Source organism: Acipenser ruthenus, chromosome 21, assembly GCF_902713425.1.
Source record: "Acipenser ruthenus chromosome 21, fAciRut3.2 maternal haplotype, whole genome shotgun sequence".
Classification (NCBI taxonomy): domain Eukaryota; kingdom Metazoa; phylum Chordata; class Actinopteri; order Acipenseriformes; family Acipenseridae; genus Acipenser; species Acipenser ruthenus.
This window is the reverse complement of record NC_081209.1, coordinates 16,307,194-16,326,272: the sequence shown is the minus strand read 5'-3', so window position 1 is coordinate 16,326,272 and position 19,079 is coordinate 16,307,194. Positions and strand designations below refer to the sequence as shown.

Below are 19,079 nucleotides of genomic sequence, written 5' to 3'. Positions count from 1 at the left end.
TCAGACACTTAAAGGTCAGTTATTGGTAGCCCCTATATTGGCTTATGCTGATTATGGGCAACCATTTGTTCTTTATACAGATGCCAGTAAGGTTGGAGTGGGAGCTGTTTTATCCCAGGTACAAGAAAGTAAAGAGAGGGTAATAGCATATGCCAGTCGAAGTTTATGCCCTGCGGAACGTAATGATGCTAACTACAGCTCATTTAAGCTTGAGTTTTTGGCTCTAAAATGGGCCATTACCGAAAAGTTTAAAGAGTATTTGGCTGTCTCACCCTTTGTAGTATTTACTGATAATAACCCTCTTGCACATTTGAATATGGCCAGGTTGGGAGCATTGGAGCAGCGGTGGGTTGCTCAACTGTCCAGCTATCAATTTGAGATTAAATACGGAGCTGGGAAGACAAACAGCAATGCGGACGCGCTGTCTAGGTGGCCTCAGGTGCAAGATTACAGCGATACACCAGCGCAGGTCTGTATTCCCCAACAGGTGGTTCAAGCCTGTTTACAAGTGCTTCCAGCAGAGGAGTCGGCGGTTGCTTCCACGCAGATGGTCCAGGGGGAAGCAGTACTCAAAGTCTTCCCAGACGGTGGATGGAAGCAGGCTCAGCAAGAGGACCCAGGGGTGAGTGCAGTGTTACGATTGAAAGTAAAAGGAAGGTTCCCTAACTGGCAAGAGAGAAATGATCAGTCCTCGGAGTGTCGTCAGTTATTAAAGCAATGGAGCAAGTTGCACATAAGGAGTGGATTATTATGTCGAGAGTATAAGGATCCACGAACCTTTGACGTAGTACAGCAAGTGGTGGTACCCGCTAACTGTAAGACTTTTGTATTGGAACAACTACATGATCATGCTGGTCATTTTGGGGCTGAGAAGACATGGGGGTTAGTGAGGACACGCTTTTACTGGACTAATATGCAGGCTGATATTCAGCAGTGGTGTGCGCAGTGTCAGCAGTGTTGCACCCGGAAGACTCCCCAAGAGTATGCCCCATTAGTGCCTATCACTACATCTGCACCTCTACAATTAGTTTCTATGGACTTCCTTAATTTAGAAAAAGCAGCTAGTGGCCATGAACATATCTTGGTGATCACTGATCATTTTACTTGATATGCCATTGCAGTACCTACTAGAAATCAGACTGCAGTTACAACGGTTAGGGCCTTGTGGCAGAACTTTATATTACATTATGGCTGCCCCTTGCAATTTCACTCTGATCAAGGTCCAAACTTTGAATCGCAGGTTATGAGGGAGCTTTGTGCTCTGTATGGCGTAAAGAAATCGCATACAACACCTTCTCATCCTGCTGGGAATGAACAATGTGAGCGTTTTAATCGTACCTTGTTGAGCACTAGAAAGAGTGCAAAGAAGAGCAACCAGAATTATCCCGGGTTTAAAAGGCATGTCGTATGCAGACAGGCTAAAAGAATTGAATCTATTCAGTCTTGAACAAAGAAGACTACGCGGCGATCTGATTCAAACATACAAAATCCTAAAAGGTATAGACAATGTCAACCCGGGGGACTTCTTTGACTTGAAAAAAGAAAAAAGGACCAGGGGTCATAAATGGAGATTAGATAAAGGGGCATTCAGAACAGAAAATAGGAGGCACTTTTTTACACAGAGAATTGTGAGGGTCTGGAACCAACTCCCCAGTAATGTTGTTGAAGCTGACACCCTGGGATCCTTCAAGAAGCTGCTTGATGAGATTCTGGGATCAATAAGCTACTAACAACCAAACGAGCAAGATGGGCTGAATGGCCTCCTCTCGTTTGTAAACTTTCTTATGTTCTTCTTATGTTCTTATGTTGGCCACATTGGGGAGGGACAAAAGGTACAGGTGGTCTGACTTTGTTTTGGAAATGGTACACGCTTACAATAATACTGTTAATGCTTCCACGGTTTTGCTCCTTTTTACTTGATGTATGGAAGATATGCTCGTTTACCTATTGATTTGACACTTGAATGGTCTGGAGAGGGACAGACTGTGGATGGGTGGGTACAGCAGCATCATAAAAGGATGTGTTATGCTTATGGGAAGGCTGGGGAACTGTCAGAACAAGCTGCTATGGCCCAGAAGCACCACTTTGATAAGAAAGCTCGGGGCGGCCCATTAATACCAGGGCAGAGAGTGTTGGTCAGAAATAAACGCCACCGTGGGAATGGTAAATTAGCGGATAGATGGGAGGTAGAACCGTACTATATCGTAAAACAGTCAAATTTTAGATTTGCCTGTTTATGTTGTTAAAAGGGAAGATGGGGTAGGTGATGAGAGGGTGCTCTATCGTAATTTATTAACTTCCTGTCTTTTTCCTCCAGTTAAATCTGTAGTGGAAGGGGAACCATCCTCTGTCCAGGGAGAGCCATCTCTGTGGGGGTATCCCGGGGTGGGTTTGTGTTTTCCTGGGGTATTGCAGCCTTTAGGGGGAAGACCGGCTACCCATAAGCGTGAGATTCCTGGAGGAGAGGTTCCTGCCCCTATTGCGTCTATGGGGTCAGCTGTTCTTGAGGCTATTGATGCTTCTGAGACTGCTTCTGAGGGAACATCGCCTGCTGATTTTGGGGCATCTGATGACATTGAGGCTGTTGCTACCCGTTCTACTCCAGTTGTTTCGGACCAGCCGTCAGTGATGACCCTGTTATACAACCAGAATCTGGATTAAGCCATGTTAGGCCCTTGAGGTCTACCAGAGGAGTTATGCCCCTTCGATATAGGGCTGATGTCTTTTAATTTGTGCTATGCAGGACTACAAATCTAAAAGTATGGACTGTTAAGTGCTTAACTATTCAATCACTTTCTTGAAATATTGGAATGGAGACTTTCTTCTACACCCTCGTTGCTGCAAGGATATCAGTAAGGATGGAAATATTGCTTTGTTCTGGTTGAGCAAATGTGTGGACACATTTTAAATTTCAGGGGAGAGATGTAATGGATGTGCAATGGATATATTGTTTATTTTTTTGAATGTAATAAGATCGAGTTTTATTGTGTGATTTTGTTTTTTTTTATTATTATTATTTTTACTGTTGCACTGTCCCTTTAAACCCCAGGGAGACTACTGTTCTCCATAGTAATTGCCGTGCCAATTCGTAATGGGGCCAGCTGTATAAAAACAGGTGGGGTTAATCAGTGGGAGAGCGACCGGGTTTGAGAGATTTGTGAGCTGAGCGCACGGGTTGGGGAACTACTGTTTGGTAAAGATTGTAACTTTTCAAGTGTAGTACTGAGGCGCTGTGAATTGGCTGAAGCGCTAAAAGTTAATGGTAAATTACTACTATTCATATTGAATAGTTTGGTCCGCTCTATGTTGGAGTGGTTTCAGTGAATTGTATGGGGTTGATTACAAAACAGAATGTGCATTGTTTGTATTCTGAGTTGGTAATTACGGTCCTGTGAATTTTGATGTAATATTTGAGCGCTGCATACGAACTTGTTTTCTGTGTTAGTGGTTGTTTTAGACTTTTTTAGAGTAGCGTCTTTGTCCTGATTATCCTAACTGTAATTGTGTATGTTTACAATGTATAGTTATAAAAGGCCTGTTAACTGTTGATTGCACACCTGCACTTTATCAACTAGTGTATTAACTAAAATAGCGGCTATTGGAGGGTTTAAGCATTAGGCACTTTTTTTTTTTTTTTTAAGTTGCATGACGTTTTCTGGTTTTTTATATTTTTTTTTATGAAAATCACTGATTTATTAGTGGGGTTTTTTTTTAAGTGTGTTATTTAAGGTTTGTTATTTTATCGTTTGGGATTGTGTTTGTGGAAACCACTATTTGCTTTGAAGGCTATTATTTAAGTGTTATTGTGCTGTGAATTATTATCTTTTTATTTAGAAGTGTTGATGTGACATTTAGTTTAAAGTATCCTAGTGCTTAGGGTCTGATGGGATCGCTCTTGGGTAAAAATCTGCTGCTATAGTTTAAAGGTTGCTGCTATCAAATCTGCTGCTATAGGTAAAAGCTGTGATATTTTATTTAAATAAAATTCTTGTTGTTTTTATACCTTGTTGTCCTCACTTTACACACTGTGCTGTCTTGATTTTTAAAGAACATGTTATTTATTTGGAGTTATATTAGCTTCAAATTGGCGTAGTCATTAATTCTACTTAATTGGATAGTTTAAGATAGTCAATTTAATTATAGGGATAACCGAGGGGGTTATCCTTGGTTGACTAGCGAACTGTGTTTTGGAGGGGGGCGCTACAATTGGAAAGGGGAAGTTGCATAGATAGTATATACCAGGGGTGCACAATTCCGGTCCTGGAGGGCCGGTGTCCCTCCTGGCTTTTGTTCCAACCTTTCCCTAAATTACTTAATTGGACCAATTATTACCAATTATTGATCTAATTAAGTAATTTAGAACACTGTTGGAACAAAAGCCAGGAAGGATCCGGCCCTCCAGGACCAGAATTGTGCACCCCTGGTATATACCGTCCTAGGATTCCAAAATAATTCTGGTGTTGCTGTAATTAACTAAAATATTAGGCATGACTAAGAAAGTTTAAGGCAGTCCTCGCTGCTGGAAATGCTGTAAATGTGGCTTGTGATTGCTGGAGCGTATGTGTGGCTGAAACCTCCTGCCATCTTGTCTGTCCCCTCGCCCCCTCCCACTGCAACTTGCAAGCCATATTCATCATCCAGGAGGCTTAAGTGTTTTAACTTGAAAGCAATTTCTCAGCTTTGTCTACCACAATTAATTTATTATTAATATTATTTATTATTATTATTAATAAGGAGACCCTGTCGCTGGTTCTTGGGTGCATGTGAGCCTTTATGGAAGCAGCTGGGACGTGCAACAGGAAATGCGTTGCTAAGGATATAATTGAGCAGGTAGGCTCGCCCGTGCTGAGTTGATCAAAAATGTCTGTGCTACAGCTCGAGGATACTGCACGGCCATACCTACACAGATGGACGTTGAGCGAAACCTTGTTGTGTTGTCTTGCAGACTCATATCAACCCGCAAGCTGAAGCTATGGAGCCAGCACTAACCCTGGGAGCATCTAGGTTAGTTTAGGGGAGAAGTAGGTTAGTTTAGGGGATGTTGATCCCAAACAGTGAATAGAGAGGGTTTGCACAGAGTAGTAGGTTCCTTTTTAGTGGGACTAGTGCTCACCATTTCTAGATTTGTTTTGTTTTGTTTTCTTTATTAAATGTGACACTAGGGTTGTCATTGCTGGTACCCTAGTGTCAGCACTTGTGTTGATTAATTCTGTGCGCCTGTGCGACGTCTCAACACCCAATGTGTTTGCCTCAGTATTGTTCAGTGACAAACCACACACGTGACAGTACCCCCTGTTACAAGCCCCTTGTCACTTTATTCCCCTGAAATTGCACACCAGATTGAAAAGTCTTGATAAAGCAAGGCAATTTAACAATGCAATGCAGAACATGTCTGGAATGTGAAATCAGCATGTTAAACATAAACAAAACTGCAGTGTTATTAAAAAGAGCAATCCAGACTGCACACCCCACCCCCCAGTGATGGGATGAAAAGAACCCAAACAGACACACAGAGTGCAGGCCAGGGAGAGGCAGTACTGGGGTGTGACTGTGCATGCAGTACCATCTCATGGTTTCACAGTGCTAGTGGGAGAGTCAGGATCAGCAGGGAGACCATTCCAGACAGTGTGTGGGTTCCCTGATTCAGCAGCTGCTTTCCTCCGGCTTCACATCCTTTAAACATGCTGAATGACTGCTTTTTGGCAGACAGGAAACCTTGAGGAAAACAAAACAACACTTGTTCACATACTGAATACTGTGGCACCAAACAACTTTCAGGGAGGGGGGTGGGGGTGCTTCTCAAGCTTTAGCCTTCTGAATTTGCTGGCCAGGCTGATACACATGGTATAACTTTGTCAGTAGGGTGTAGGGCTAATGAATCTGCAAGGTGCTGTACCTGCTCTGAAGGGATGCATGATCCTCTAATCTACCAGCCTCTAATCCCTTTGAGGAGCCCCAGGTGTAGAAATCTGCGGCAAACATTGCTCACCAGAAAAGTGATCCCTTTTGAAAATACAATGTGTTCATTTTGGTTAGGAAAGCACCTGCCAACCGATCGCCTGCTATCCACTCTGTCAGTCTTTCTAATCTGCAGCCTTTGTGACTGATAGCAAGTTGAAACAGAGGAGCTACAGCTTTCATATTGCACAGAATGTATGGAATCCATTTACATAATAAGTCATCAGTCATGGGAGGGACAACAAATAAAAGGTTTCTCCATTTTGTCCAACCTGAAAAGGCCTCCTTTAACATAGGCCACTTCTCCTAGATAGACAGATAGACATACAATACAGACAGGCAGTCAGACAGACAGAGAGAGAGAGATACAGATAGACAGACAGTAAGGCAGGCAGACAGACAGGTAGATAGACAGTAAGACAGTAAGGTGGACAGATACTGTAACTAGATAGAGAGATAGATAGATAGATAAAAAGAGGGGCAGTGATTGTGAGAGTTGCTAATACAATGGCTTTTAATAATAGTTAGACGCTGAGTATCTGAGTTATCCCAAATAAAGATGAACAGTTGTTGATGACAGTTTAATTTGAAACAAACATGGTAAAAATAGAATTGTATCCGGTATTGCCTGAGTCCTAGACCAGGATGAGTCATTCCTGCAAATAAGGGACTTTTTCAAAGAGTAAAATAAGCTGTCGTCAGGGTGGGAATTATTCTCAGTCTCTTTTTAGTCATTGGACGATGGCCACAACTTATTCTGTGTTTGAGAACTGAAGCTTGTATCCTTTAGAAACTGTCCCCACCAATGTTCAAAAACATGCAGCCAAACCCTTCTACACAACTGGGGACTTTTTAATTGTATCAGTATAACTAACGTATGCACTGTAGTCAGTCTCATTCCAATGGTATAGCACAATCAGACCTATCATTCCAATGGTATAGCACAATCAGACCTATCATTCCAATGGTATAGCACAATCAGACCTACAGCACAGGAACAAAAGGATTAAAGAAGCAGCATAGTGCTGAACTGGACTAGTGAGCACATCCTGAAATTAAATTTAAAAAACAAGCCCAGTTTTAGCCCCTTGGTTAGCTCTCCTCTAAAGGAGGTGGAGTAATAATGTTGCTGTACGGCATTATTACCTCACTAATGCAGTGAAAAGCAGTTGTATTGCTTTTACTAACTCCAAAGATGTTGTCTGTGAGGGTTATTCAAAAATAAGCTTTTATTATTTTCAGAACAACCAAAAAATGTGAAGCACAACAAAGACTGCATTAGAACAGCTTTCTTTCTATAAAAACCAGCAACAAATTGTCGATTCATTCATTGCCTTTCAGACAGACTTCCTGAACTGCTGCTGACTCGCTCTCTTGGCCAGCATGACTCCCCTACGTCATCAACCTGGCAACCACATCAAAGACTCGGCCCAGAGCCAGGCCCTTGCCACATCCTGCATGCATAGAGCAGCGCCCTCTGTGGGATCGGAGGGTCTAAAAACTGTACGAGACACAGTCTATTCAATTATTAACCCCTGCAACAATGTCACTCTGGAGTTTTAGTATAGCTAAAGGTTTGAAACATGCTAAATATTTTAATGCGCGAGACATCTCATAGGTAGAATGGTCCCCAGAAATGTTCTCCTTTTCCTAGGAAAGCAGTACAACTGGAGATGGGGAGTTTTGTTTATTACCAGTTCAGTGGTACCCTAAATATTTCATTTACTAACAATGCTGAATGTCTGGGTGGAGCAATTGTTTTCTATTTTACCCAAAATGATTTTCCTGAGTGGGGATTGCAAAGACAGGTACACTATTCAATGTAGTGTTATCCTTGGCAGTCCTGAGCCAGAAACCAATTTTTGTTTGTAAAATGAAGAGAAAATGTAATATTCCACATTGGTAGTAAGTGGATCATACTTGGGGCACCACAGCACTGTGGGAGAGACTGTTCATTAAAAACTCTTGTATATTTGTAAAGAGAGGACCATTTTCTATTCAATGACAGCATGATATTTAGTGAGCAAGTACTGAAGTTATCAGGCAACAAACTCCCCGTCCCCAGATGTGTTGCTTCCTAGAAAAAGGAGAGTTTCAGAGTACCATTCGACATATCAGATGATTTCCCCTTTAAAATGTTTAGCACATTTTTAAAGAGGAGACGATTATGCATTAAGAGATACAAGGGTATTTCATTAGTAAGGGTCTGAGTGAGGAAAAATGTACAATACAATCTCAATGTACAATAATTTGTACAATAATGTACAATATGTACAATAATTTGTGAAGGTACTGTATGTTACTGACACAATTGTCCAATTTAGTAATGCAATTCTTTAAAAGTTTCAGACTCTCTGGTGATATAGGGAAGCACCTGTGTGTTTGTAGGTCTGTCACACTTACTTTGAATTTACTTTGTATGACTAAAAGGAATGGGGAGGCTTTATAATGCTCTGCCTTAAGTGCAAAATATAAAGTTAAAGCTGCAGAGTCAATTAGCATCCCTTTATAACATGTGCTGTAGCACAATTTCTGTGATTCTTCTTGTGTTCATTAATAATAATAATAATAATAATAATAATAATAATAATAATAATAATGATGATAATAATAATAATGTACTAAACATTCTGTATATAATTCAGCTTTGTGAATAGGACCCTTTCTGAAAGTGGTAATGCAGATTTAAAGATGATAATAATATCCTGTCCAGCAGGTGTCAGTGTAACATGCTGTTTTCCCTTGAAATGGTATGAAGTGATCTGAGTGCAGTATTATACCGTGTGCAGTGAGGCTGTGTTTTGTTTGTATTATTATGGATATGTTTCTAGGATGAATACCCCTGCATGCAGGAACACTGGAGGTGGTGCATGTCTGTCTGCCACCCTTTAAGAGTTCTGTGTATATCTAAAGAGCTGCTTGTACAATTGTTTGGGAACGAGCTGAGGACATTCTTTAGAACAAATCATTGATAACAGCAATCTGACGGTATACAACGACTGTCTGTTTGTCTGTCTGCCTGTCTGTCTGTCTGTCACACTTCCATTTTTACATATACAGTACTGTGCAAAAGTTTTAGGCAGGTGTGAAAAAACTGCTGTAATGTAAGAATGCTTTCAAAAATAGACATGTTAATAGTTTATATTTATCAATTAACAAAATGCAAAGTGAGTGAACAGAAGAAAAATCTACATCAAATCAATATTTGGTGTGACCACCCTTTGCCTTCAAAACAGCATCAATTCTTCTAGGTACACTTGCACACAGTTTTTGAAGGAACTCGGCAGGTAGGTTGGCCCAAACAACTTGGAGAACTAACCACAGCTCTTCTGTGGATTTAGGCAGCCTCAGTTGCTTCTCTCTCTTCATGTAATCCCAGACAGACTTGATGATGTTGAGATCAGGGCTCTGTGGGGGCCATACCATCACTTCCAGGACTCCTTGTTCTTCTTTACGCTGAAGATAGTTCTTAATAACTTTCGCTGTATGTTTGGGGTCGTTGTCATGCTGCAGAATAAATTTAGGGCCAATCAGATGCCTCCCGGATGGTATTGCATGATGGATAAGTATCTGCCTGTACTTCTCAGCATTGAGGAGACCATTAATTCTGACCAAATCCCCAATTCCATTTGCAGAAATGCAGCCCCAAACTTGCAAGGAACCTCCACCATGCTTCACTGTTGCCTGCATACACTCATTCGTGTACCGCTCTCCAGCCCTTCGGCGAACAAACTGCCTTCTGCTACAGCCAAATATTTCAAATTTTGACTCATCAGTCCAGAGCACCTGCTGCCATTTTTCTGCACCCCAGTTCCTGTGTTTTTGTGCATAGTTGAGTCACTTGGCCTTGTTTCCACGTCGGAGGTATGGCTTTTTGGCCGCAAGTCTTCCATGAACGCCACTTCTGACCAGACTTCTCCAGACAGTAGATGGGTGTACCAGGGTCCCACTGTTTTCTGACAATTCTGAGCTGATGGCACTGCTGGACATCTTCTGATTGCGAAGGGAAGTAAGCATGATGTGTCTTTCATCTGCTTCAGTAAGTTTCCTTGGCCGACCACTGTGTCTACGGTCCTCAACGTTGCCCGTTTCTTTGTGCTTCTTCAAAAGAGCTTGGACAGCACATCTGAAAACTCCTGTCTGCCTTGAATTTCTGCCTGGGAGAGACCTTGCTGATGCAGTATAACTACCTTGTGTCTTGTTGCTGTGCTCAGTCTTGCCATGGTGTATGACTTTTGACAGTAAACTGTCTTCAGCAACCTCACCTTGTTAGCTGAGTTTGGCTGTTCATCACCCAGTTTTATTCCTCCTACACAGCTGTTCTGTTCTGTTAATGATTGTGTTTCAACCTACATATTGAATTGATGATCATTAGCACCTGTTTGGTATAATTGTTTAATCATACACCTGACTATATGCCTACAAAATCCCTGACTTTGTGCAAGTGTACCTAAAAGAATTGATGCTGTTTTGAAGGCAAAGGGTGGTCACACCAAATATGGATTTGATTTAGATTTTTCTTCTGTTCACTCACTTTGCATTTAGTTAACTGGTAAATATAATCTATTAACATGTCTATTTTTGAAAGCATTCTTACTTTACAGCATTTTTTAACACCTGCCTAAAACTTTTGCACAGTACTGTACGTTATGTAGAAAAATGCTTATGCAGTTCTGATAAAACTTGTTCTGTAATTTTTGAACACATGTATCAGAATCCGGGGTGCAGAGGCTGTGTGGTCCATAGGAGGCTGTGTGGTCCAGTGATTAAAGAAAAGTGCTTGTAACCAGGGGGTCCCCGGTTCAAATCCCACCTCAGTCACTGACTCATTGTGTGACCCTGAGCAAGTCCCTTAACCTCCTTGTGCTCCGTCTTTCGGGTGAGACGTCGTTGTATGTGACTCTGCAGCTGATGCATAGCTCACACAGCCTAGGCTCTGTACGTCGCCTTGGATAAAGGCATCTGCTAAATAAACAAATAATAATAATAATAATAATAATACAGGGGTTGAATGCTGCACTCGGTTTTGGTGGTCTACCAACCTGTTTTCACACTTAAAGCAGGTTTTTCTATTTTATTTTATTTTATTTATGACTAGCCTCCGTACTTCACTAAATACAATGTAACAGGGCACCCTGCCAATCTGTGACATCTGATGCCACAGACACTACGATACATCTGTAAACTTATCCAGAGTAAGCATTACTAAAGGGGGGTGTTTGGCTAGGGAGTGTCGCGTAGCGCTTTATAATTCATGCGCAGCAGCATCAGTGAGCAGCACGGCCAATCAAGAATAACAAGAAGATAACCGAACAGGTGCTACTGCGCCATCGCACAGCAACACTCTGTGTGCTGAGCTGTTCTCGCGGGATCTCCGGTAAAGGAGGCTCTGTGTCTATCGGTATCTCCCTGCTCCGGGCTGCTTGCGTGCCTCTGTCTCTCTCCCTGTCAGTCGTCTTGCCCATAGCGGCTCGCATCGAAACCTCCACCGACAGGCTTGCTGCACTGCGGACTTCGGCGCTCCCTTCTGCACAGGGACACCAGGGTGCTGTCATCCTTGGTTTGGGGGCGGCTCTGTTGCCTCAGTTGATCGGTGCTGCGGTTTAGGCAGCTGTTACCCTCTTCTTATCCTTGTCCACCCCTCTCTATTCCCCATCGGTATATCTTCCCCGACCCGGTCCTGCTGTTCCCCGAATTGAAGAAGGATGAGTCTGCTGCTTGCTACGTTCCTGCTCCTGGGTCTCCTGCTGAATGTTTCCGCGCAAAACGGTAAGGGAAGGTAGCTTTGAACCCGGGTGCAGCAGGGTAGTGATGTGCTAGAGATGTTAGAATGTACCCAGATGCGTTCTGAAATACAGACATGTTTATATAAATAGAATCCATCGCAGAGCCGAAGGATAGAGGAGAATTGCTATAATCCGGCTCAAGTAATTGTGAACCACAGGATATGATTGTGTGTGTGTGTGTGTGCCAGGATTCGTAAATAAATAATGACCAGGATATATTCATAATTTATATTTTTTTCAATATTTTAGCTGATATTTATACTATTATAATTTATTGATAGTGAAGTAGCGCAGTATTACGGTGTGTGTTCGGTTTTATTTTATTTGTTAAATACTAATGATATTGATTTCTTCATGTATTATTTTTTTACAACACGACATTTTTTTTTTTTTTTTTACAGATTTTACTCATTTGTAGCTTTTCTCAATGATCGTGAAGCAATGTGAACATATTTATATCATACTGCGATTATTAATAGCAGTACACCTCAAACATACGTTATAGTATGTATATTATATAACACACTGTTATTCGGGTCACCTCAGTTCTCACTATATGTTAAGTGCATTGTATTTGCAGGGGCTTTTGTAGTGTGTATTTTACATCTAATAATTAATTCTATTGTGATTGTATTGTATTTTTCAATACCATTGCAATGTAACGCAGTGCATTATGCTGTGGTTATTTGGGTAACACAGGAATGCAAATAGGATTCCAGTTATATATGAATAATGTATACAGTGTGATGCGGTGCGTCCTCATCAGAAGCTGTAGGTGGTACAGTATACGCTAAGGCTATCTGAGATGTTATCGTACCTGGTGGGACGGGTGCTGGTCTCCTCACTCAAGGAATGGAGAGTGGGAGGCATAAGCGCTGCTGGTAAAGCTAAGGAAAATGAATGACCGAGGCTACCACTTTCTATGCACAACACAACTCCCTTATACATTGCTTTTATTGTTGAAATCGTTTCTAAAGCTTTATTTTAAATGTTCATTATGAAAAATGTTCAAATGAAGTATGGTCCTGGATCCTGCATGTCGCTTTTGTGATCACGTTAGAAGTGACCCGTGAATAATATGTACACGCGCAGGATTCACCGTCACGTGTTACTTCTCGCATAACACGTTGAAATATATATTTTTTAAAACTATGAACAAGTGCAACAAGAAGAAAATCTATTTATTTTTATTTGAAAAAGGAAATGAAAAAGTTGTCAAAAATCGAGTGAATCTGACCTACAATACGGGGTGATTGGGTCCCAGGAAGCAACAGCAGCTGCCTGTTATTCTTGTCGTTTGCATAGTGCATTAAATAGGAAGCAGTTTCAGATATTGGCATCACTTTTGCTACTGTGTCCTTGTCTTCGGATGATGTTTTCAGTCATTGTGCAGAGTGTTTGTGTAAGTCTGTTTCAAGGTGTTTTAACCTGAGCTCTTTCATTCTAGTTGCCTGCTATAGATACATGTGTTTTATAGAAATAGGAGCCAGCATCATCTAGTGATTTACCACTTTGGCTCAAGTTTCCTTTTGTTTTATTCTAGGGGCTACCAATATGCGGCACTATGGCTTATCTCGCGTATGTTACATATCTCTATAGCAGGCAACAAGAACTCATAGCCCATATAAAAAATTGTTATAAAGTGTTATAAAAAAAAAGTGTTATAAACTATAGCGGAAGCATTATAAAGCAGTGTAAAGAATAGCAAGGTATGGCAAAAGCATATTAATAAACATGGTAAACTATGGTAAATGCATATCATGGGAAAAGCATGGGGGTAAAACTGAAAAAATACAGTGCAAAAAATACTCAGATAAACTTATAAGGGAGCACCTAAACACAGGCTTATAAAAAACAAAGCACAATGTTTGAGTAAATGCAGTTAGAAGCACTCAGGGTGACTGCAAACATCATACCAAGGTAAGGGGGGAGTTACTTAAACTAACTGAGAACATGTCATTTGAGTTACTTAAACTAATCAGGGCATAAGAAAAGGGAGCCTGCTGCTCATGCAAACAAAATGGATTGTAAAGTCTTGGTTGGAACTTCAAATGAAGGCTGTTTTTTTGTCAGTAAAACTCCTAACATGACCAGGTCTAGGTACAGTATCTAATGTACAGTATCTCATGTGCTACCAGCAGTGCTCTCATGCTAGCATTGAAATGCGAATGAAATGTACTTTCTTTGTTATATTTCTAGGGAGACCCTGTACTGTGTGTTTACACCAATCTTTAAACCCCCCTTTTTTAAAAGGAGAAACACTAGGGGGCTGATGTAAGGACACGTGCAAAGTGATCTGCACACGCAAGCCGTGTTTAGTGGCCGGTAAAAATGCGGCGTGTGTAAAGAAGGTTTTTCACCTGGCGTTCTGCACCATTATTATTTCACTGGTTGCCTACGAGGGCTTGAGAGGAGGCGAAATTGGGAGTGAGATATTAAGAATGAGACCAGATGAGAGGATTTCTCCGATTGCTTAGGAGGCTTGAGAGGGGTGAGACATTTGAGAGTTTAAGAGTGAGACGAGTTTGAGGGATGGCGAGATTGAGGGCTGGAGTTTGGGAATGGTGCTTAGTAACATTGAGGTTAGATACTGATAGCAGGACGAGATAGGGGGGACGAAGAGTTTTCCCTTCTCGTCGGGTCAGGCAGCATCCTCTGGCTGCTGGGCGACGTAGAGAGGGAGACATGAGAAGAGCAAAGGATTAGATATAAACACTTTCCGCCAGGTCAGGCAGCATCCTCCGACTGCTGGGTGACGTAAAAGTGAGAGAGAGAGCAAAGTTTAGACATATAACATACAACAAACTGACTCTCGCTCCCGACGGGTCAGGCAGCATCCTCTGGCTGCTGGGCGTTTAGTGGAGCAAGAGACAGGAAGGGGACGAACAGGACAAAAGGACAGATCCTTCGCAACTCAGTGCAGCATCCTCAGGCAGCTAAGCTGGCAGCTGGGCGGCGTGGAGAGCTTAGGAAAAAGTGTCTCGGGTCCGTTTAGGAGAGACGAAAACAGAGAAACCCCCCCCCCCCCCTCGGTCGGGGCCCGCTCGGCAGGTGGAGGCACGGCCTACTGCATGAGGGGGCTGAAATGGTCCTGGACCTGAAATAGAAGAGAGGAGATGGGACAGCAAGGTTGAGGCCTGGAAGGCTTAGCGCATAAGCAGCAGAAGAATAGGATGTGGCCGGGGGTCCCCTCAGGCCGGCGAGGAACAGCCGGGCGGCAGTGGTTGAGACGAGAGGCCGACCCGGACAGCCGGGGGAGTGAGACTCACTTCCCCCCCTGAGGGAGCCCTGTGCGGACAGTGCGATATAGAAAGGAGCAGAGGAGGGGAGGAGGAGGAACAAAAAACAAACACAGACAAGGAAGCGGAAATAGTGCTGGGTTAAAGTAGAAAAAGAGAGCGAGATAGACAGGAGGGGCAGCCAATAACACATACGTGGAGCAGTGCTGGCCATGCTCTAATAATTGACGTGGCGAGCGCTGCATTGTGCGATTGGCTGGAAATACTAAATGAGGCTGAACTGGGATCAGCTTCCACCCAGAAGAGATCGCGGACGCTACCGGGCAGGATGCCACGGAGGGAAGGTAAGACAGGCTAAAGAAAAGGAAATAGGATAAGAAGAAAAAAGGAGCGCAAAGCGGGAGAGCGCCCTCTACGGCATCCCCCGAATTACGCCTAAAGGCTAACATTTCACTGGTTGCCTACGAGGGCTTGAGAGGAGGCGAAATTGGGAGTGAGATATTAAGAATGAGACCAGATGAGAGGATTTCTCCGGTTGCTTAGGAGGCTTGAGAGGGGTGAGACATTTGAGAGTTTAAGAGTGAGACGAGTTTGAAGGATGGTGAGATTGAGGGCTGGAGTTTGGGAATGGTGCTTAGTAACATTGAGGTTAGATACTGATAGCAGGACGAGATAGGGGGGACGAAGAGTTTTCCCTTCTCGTCGGGTCAGGCAGCATCCTCTGGCTGCTGGGCGACGTAGAGAGGGAGACATGAGAAGAGCAAATGATTAGATATAAACACTTTCCGCCAGGTTAGGCAGCATCCTCCGACTGCTGGGTGACGTAAAAGTGAGAGAGAGAGCAAAGTTTAGACATATAACATACAACAAACTGACTCTCGCTCCCGACGGGTCAGGCAGCATCCTCTGGCTGCTGGGCGTTTAGTGGAGCAAGAGACAGGAAGGGGACGAACAGGACAAAAGGACAGATCCTTCGCAACTCAGTGCAGCATCCTCAGGCAGCTAAGCTGGCAGCTGGGCGGCGTGGAGAGCTTAGGAAAAAGTGTCTCGGGTCCGTTTAGGAGAGACGAAAACAGAGAAACCCCCCCCCCCCCTCGGTCGGGGCCCGCTCGGCAGGTGGAGGCACGGCCTACTGCATGAGGGGGCTGAAATGGTCCTGGACCTGAAATAGAAGAGAGGAGATGGGACAGCAAGGTTGAGGCCTGGAAGGCTTAGCGCATAAGCAGCAGAAGAATAGGATGTGGCCGGGGGTCCCCTCAGGCCGGCGAGGAACAGCCGGGCGGCAGTGGTTGAGACGAGAGGCCGACCCGGACAGCCGGGGGAGTGAGACTCACTTCCCCCCAAAAGAGGACCCCCGGCTCCCCGCAAGAACCACACCGTGGGATAGAAAAGAGATCGCAGAGCCGCACACATAAACAAAAGCTAGAAGAAAAGAGAAAAGACAAGAGATGTTAGTAGACAACCTATGCCTATAAGCCGTCCGCACTGTGGAGAGGAAAAACCCCCCTGCAGGGAGGAAACCTCTGGTGGGCCTGGCGGAGAGGGCGCCCCCCACTCCGGGCAAGCTAACAAGTGCTTGGTGAGCTGTGGCGATGTCTGCAGAGGATGATCTAATATAAAAGTTCACAGCTGAAGAGATCCAGCGCCCCATAGACTTAATCAAAGTGTTGATACCTGCGCTAGCCGCGGAGGCAGCTGCTCCGATCCAGAATGAATGGGGGGAAAAAAATAGTAGAAGAAAGTCCGATCCGTGACGAGAGGGTGCATAAACGGGATGAGAACCAGTGACTCGTAAGTATAGATCTGGAGCTGTCGAAGAGGGGATCTGACAGAAGATACTGAATCCTCGGCTTATTTGGACCGATTTTTGAAGATCTGATGAGGAGGATAAAGTGGTTTCCGGGGATTTGAGAGAGATCTGAGCACTTGAGGCCTAGAGCTGGGAAGTTGGAAATTGATGGAGTTGAGAATTCTGCACAGCGGAGAAATCCAAAGGCGACGGTCAGGCACAGGGTTTCCATGACGATGTCGTTGAATAGGTTGAAGCATCCTTGCCAGAGAGCAGTGATGAGACAAAGGAGAAGGTCAGTAGAGATTGATTAACTTGATGGAGAGGAGGGGAGCAGGCTTTTCTCCATACCTCTGAGCGTTCTCTCTAGAGATCCGCTATCTCTAGAATGGACGAGAGGAGAAAGATTGGAGGCGAAATTGATACTGAATGCCCGCTAGGTAGCATCTAAATAGAGGAGGGGGCTAAACATAGAGACATAGCCTGAGGTGAGTGATGAAGGCGAGGAGGTGCTGTAGGTTGAAAGAGGTTTGAGATCCGTTTTTTTTTTTTTTTTTTTTTTAATTATTTATTTATTTATTTTTTACTCGCAAAAGTGAGTAAATGAAGACCAGGCAGTCGAGTAGGAGGAACGGTAGATGGGGCGAGAGCGTTCTCCATGAATCCACGTGGTGATTGAAGGAGGCTGGAGAGAGAGTTATTCAGTTGAATATTGTTTTGCTGAAAGGTAGTACGAGACGAGGGTTGGGGTCTGCTCCTGGGACCAGGTTGCAGAACTTCTGGATCTTGATGTAACTGTCTGTATTGAAGTCCTGAGAAGTCCTGATTTTTTTTTTTTTTTTTTTTATATATATATATATATATATATTTTTATTTATTTATTTTTATTTTAACTGCAAGGTGTAGTGTTCTGTAGTAAAATTACTACAGCTGGCCAAAGTCCAGTATCTGGGTGCGTGGAATGGTTCACAAGACCTCATGGTTGAAAATGGCTTAACGGTCAGAGTCTATCCATTGTATTCCCCTTGATGTCTTAGTACTCTTGCTTTTTTTTTTTTTTTTTAAAAACGGTAAATCACAGGTGTTGTCACGGTAAGTTCACAGGGTGCACTCTGTTCCTTCAGGAATCCTGCAGAGGAAGTGCTTCACAAGAGCAGTTAGACATAGTACTTCCAAGGTAAGGTCATTGCATAGACAGAGCAGCTTTTTCTGAGGGTAGATATTAAAGAGTGAAGAATGTCTATTGATATAGGGAGCCAGGAGGGAGCAGCAGGGGGGGGGGGCTCTTGAGGATCTCTCCGAGTGTCAAGCAAACTGATGGGATGGATAGAAGTGTTGAAGAAGGGACGGAGATGAGGCGGCAGAAATACTAAATTCCGGAGATGTAGGCTTTAACGGTAGAGGGGGCTAAGTGAAGAGAATCCCTTGCATTGGCGATGGAGGCTAGAATCCGTTGCTCATTAAATCAGAATGGGATGTATTTTGAGTGCAGAAAGTTGTAAATGTTTTCCATCCAGAGGTAAATGAAGATTTGGTCACTGGGACTAAGAGTGTGGCCATGTAGTGATGAGCAGATTGCAGAAGGTTGGAGAGTGTTGTATTTAGTTGAACGGCAGATGTTGGTGTTGCAGAGTTTGATGAGGGCTGAGGTGGCAGCTGGACCTGAACAAATATATGAAATCGACTGCTGAGATGTTTTTTAAAACTAAGGCAGAGAGCTGAGATGCCAACCATCCTGTGTTAGTTAATACGGGATTGATCAGTGGTTTGCTACCATCTTGTCTGTTTGGAATGGAAAAGGTAAACTCATAAATCAGAGATTTGGGTTTCACAACTCCAATCATTCTCCAAATAGTGGAACTCCTTAATTCATAAATCAAACAGATTTCCAGTCTCGTACCATATATTAAAGCTTGTAGTATCTGAAAGGATGAGCGGACATATGACTAAATTGCTGAGGAAGTCAAGCTCTCCGTGTATATATATATATATTAGATCCAGGTATTGGAGGAAAGCTGGAGTGTTGGAAGCTCTGGAGGAGAGCAGTTGCAGATTTGAACAGTAAACTAAAGCCACTTTTGTATGCTGCAATAGAAGCAGATCTGAAGAGGGAGCCGAGATTTGCTGTAATGAGGAGATATTAACAGTAGAGGCAAGATCTGCTGAACGGGCAGAGATCTGAGGGGTAAACGATGGAATGCTGTCAGTAGTCTGCAGTGGCCTGCTGCAGAGAGCAGAGAGCTGCTGAATGCGGTGAAAATTGGTATTTGAGAGTTAAGGCGTTTTTAGATGATGTCGGCGATGGGG

The 19,079-nt window shown here is 43.3% G+C and overlaps 1 protein-coding gene across 2 annotated transcripts in view; it reads left to right on the top strand.

Moving 5' to 3' along the window:
* The first annotated feature begins 11,239 nt into the window (after positions 1-11,239).
* LOC117429476 (neuroplastin-like) overlaps positions 11,240-19,079 on the top strand; it is a 73,600-nt gene continuing 65,760 nt past the window's right edge. The window contains exon 1 of one of the 2 annotated variants that reach the window (XM_034048987.3): positions 11,240-11,727. In XM_034048987.3, the coding sequence (XP_033904878.2) occupies positions 11,664-11,727 (64 nt within the window). In that variant the 5' untranslated portion in view covers positions 11,240-11,663. The remainder of the gene's footprint in view (positions 11,728-19,079) is intronic. The other variant, XM_034048989.3, reaches the window with a different exon arrangement.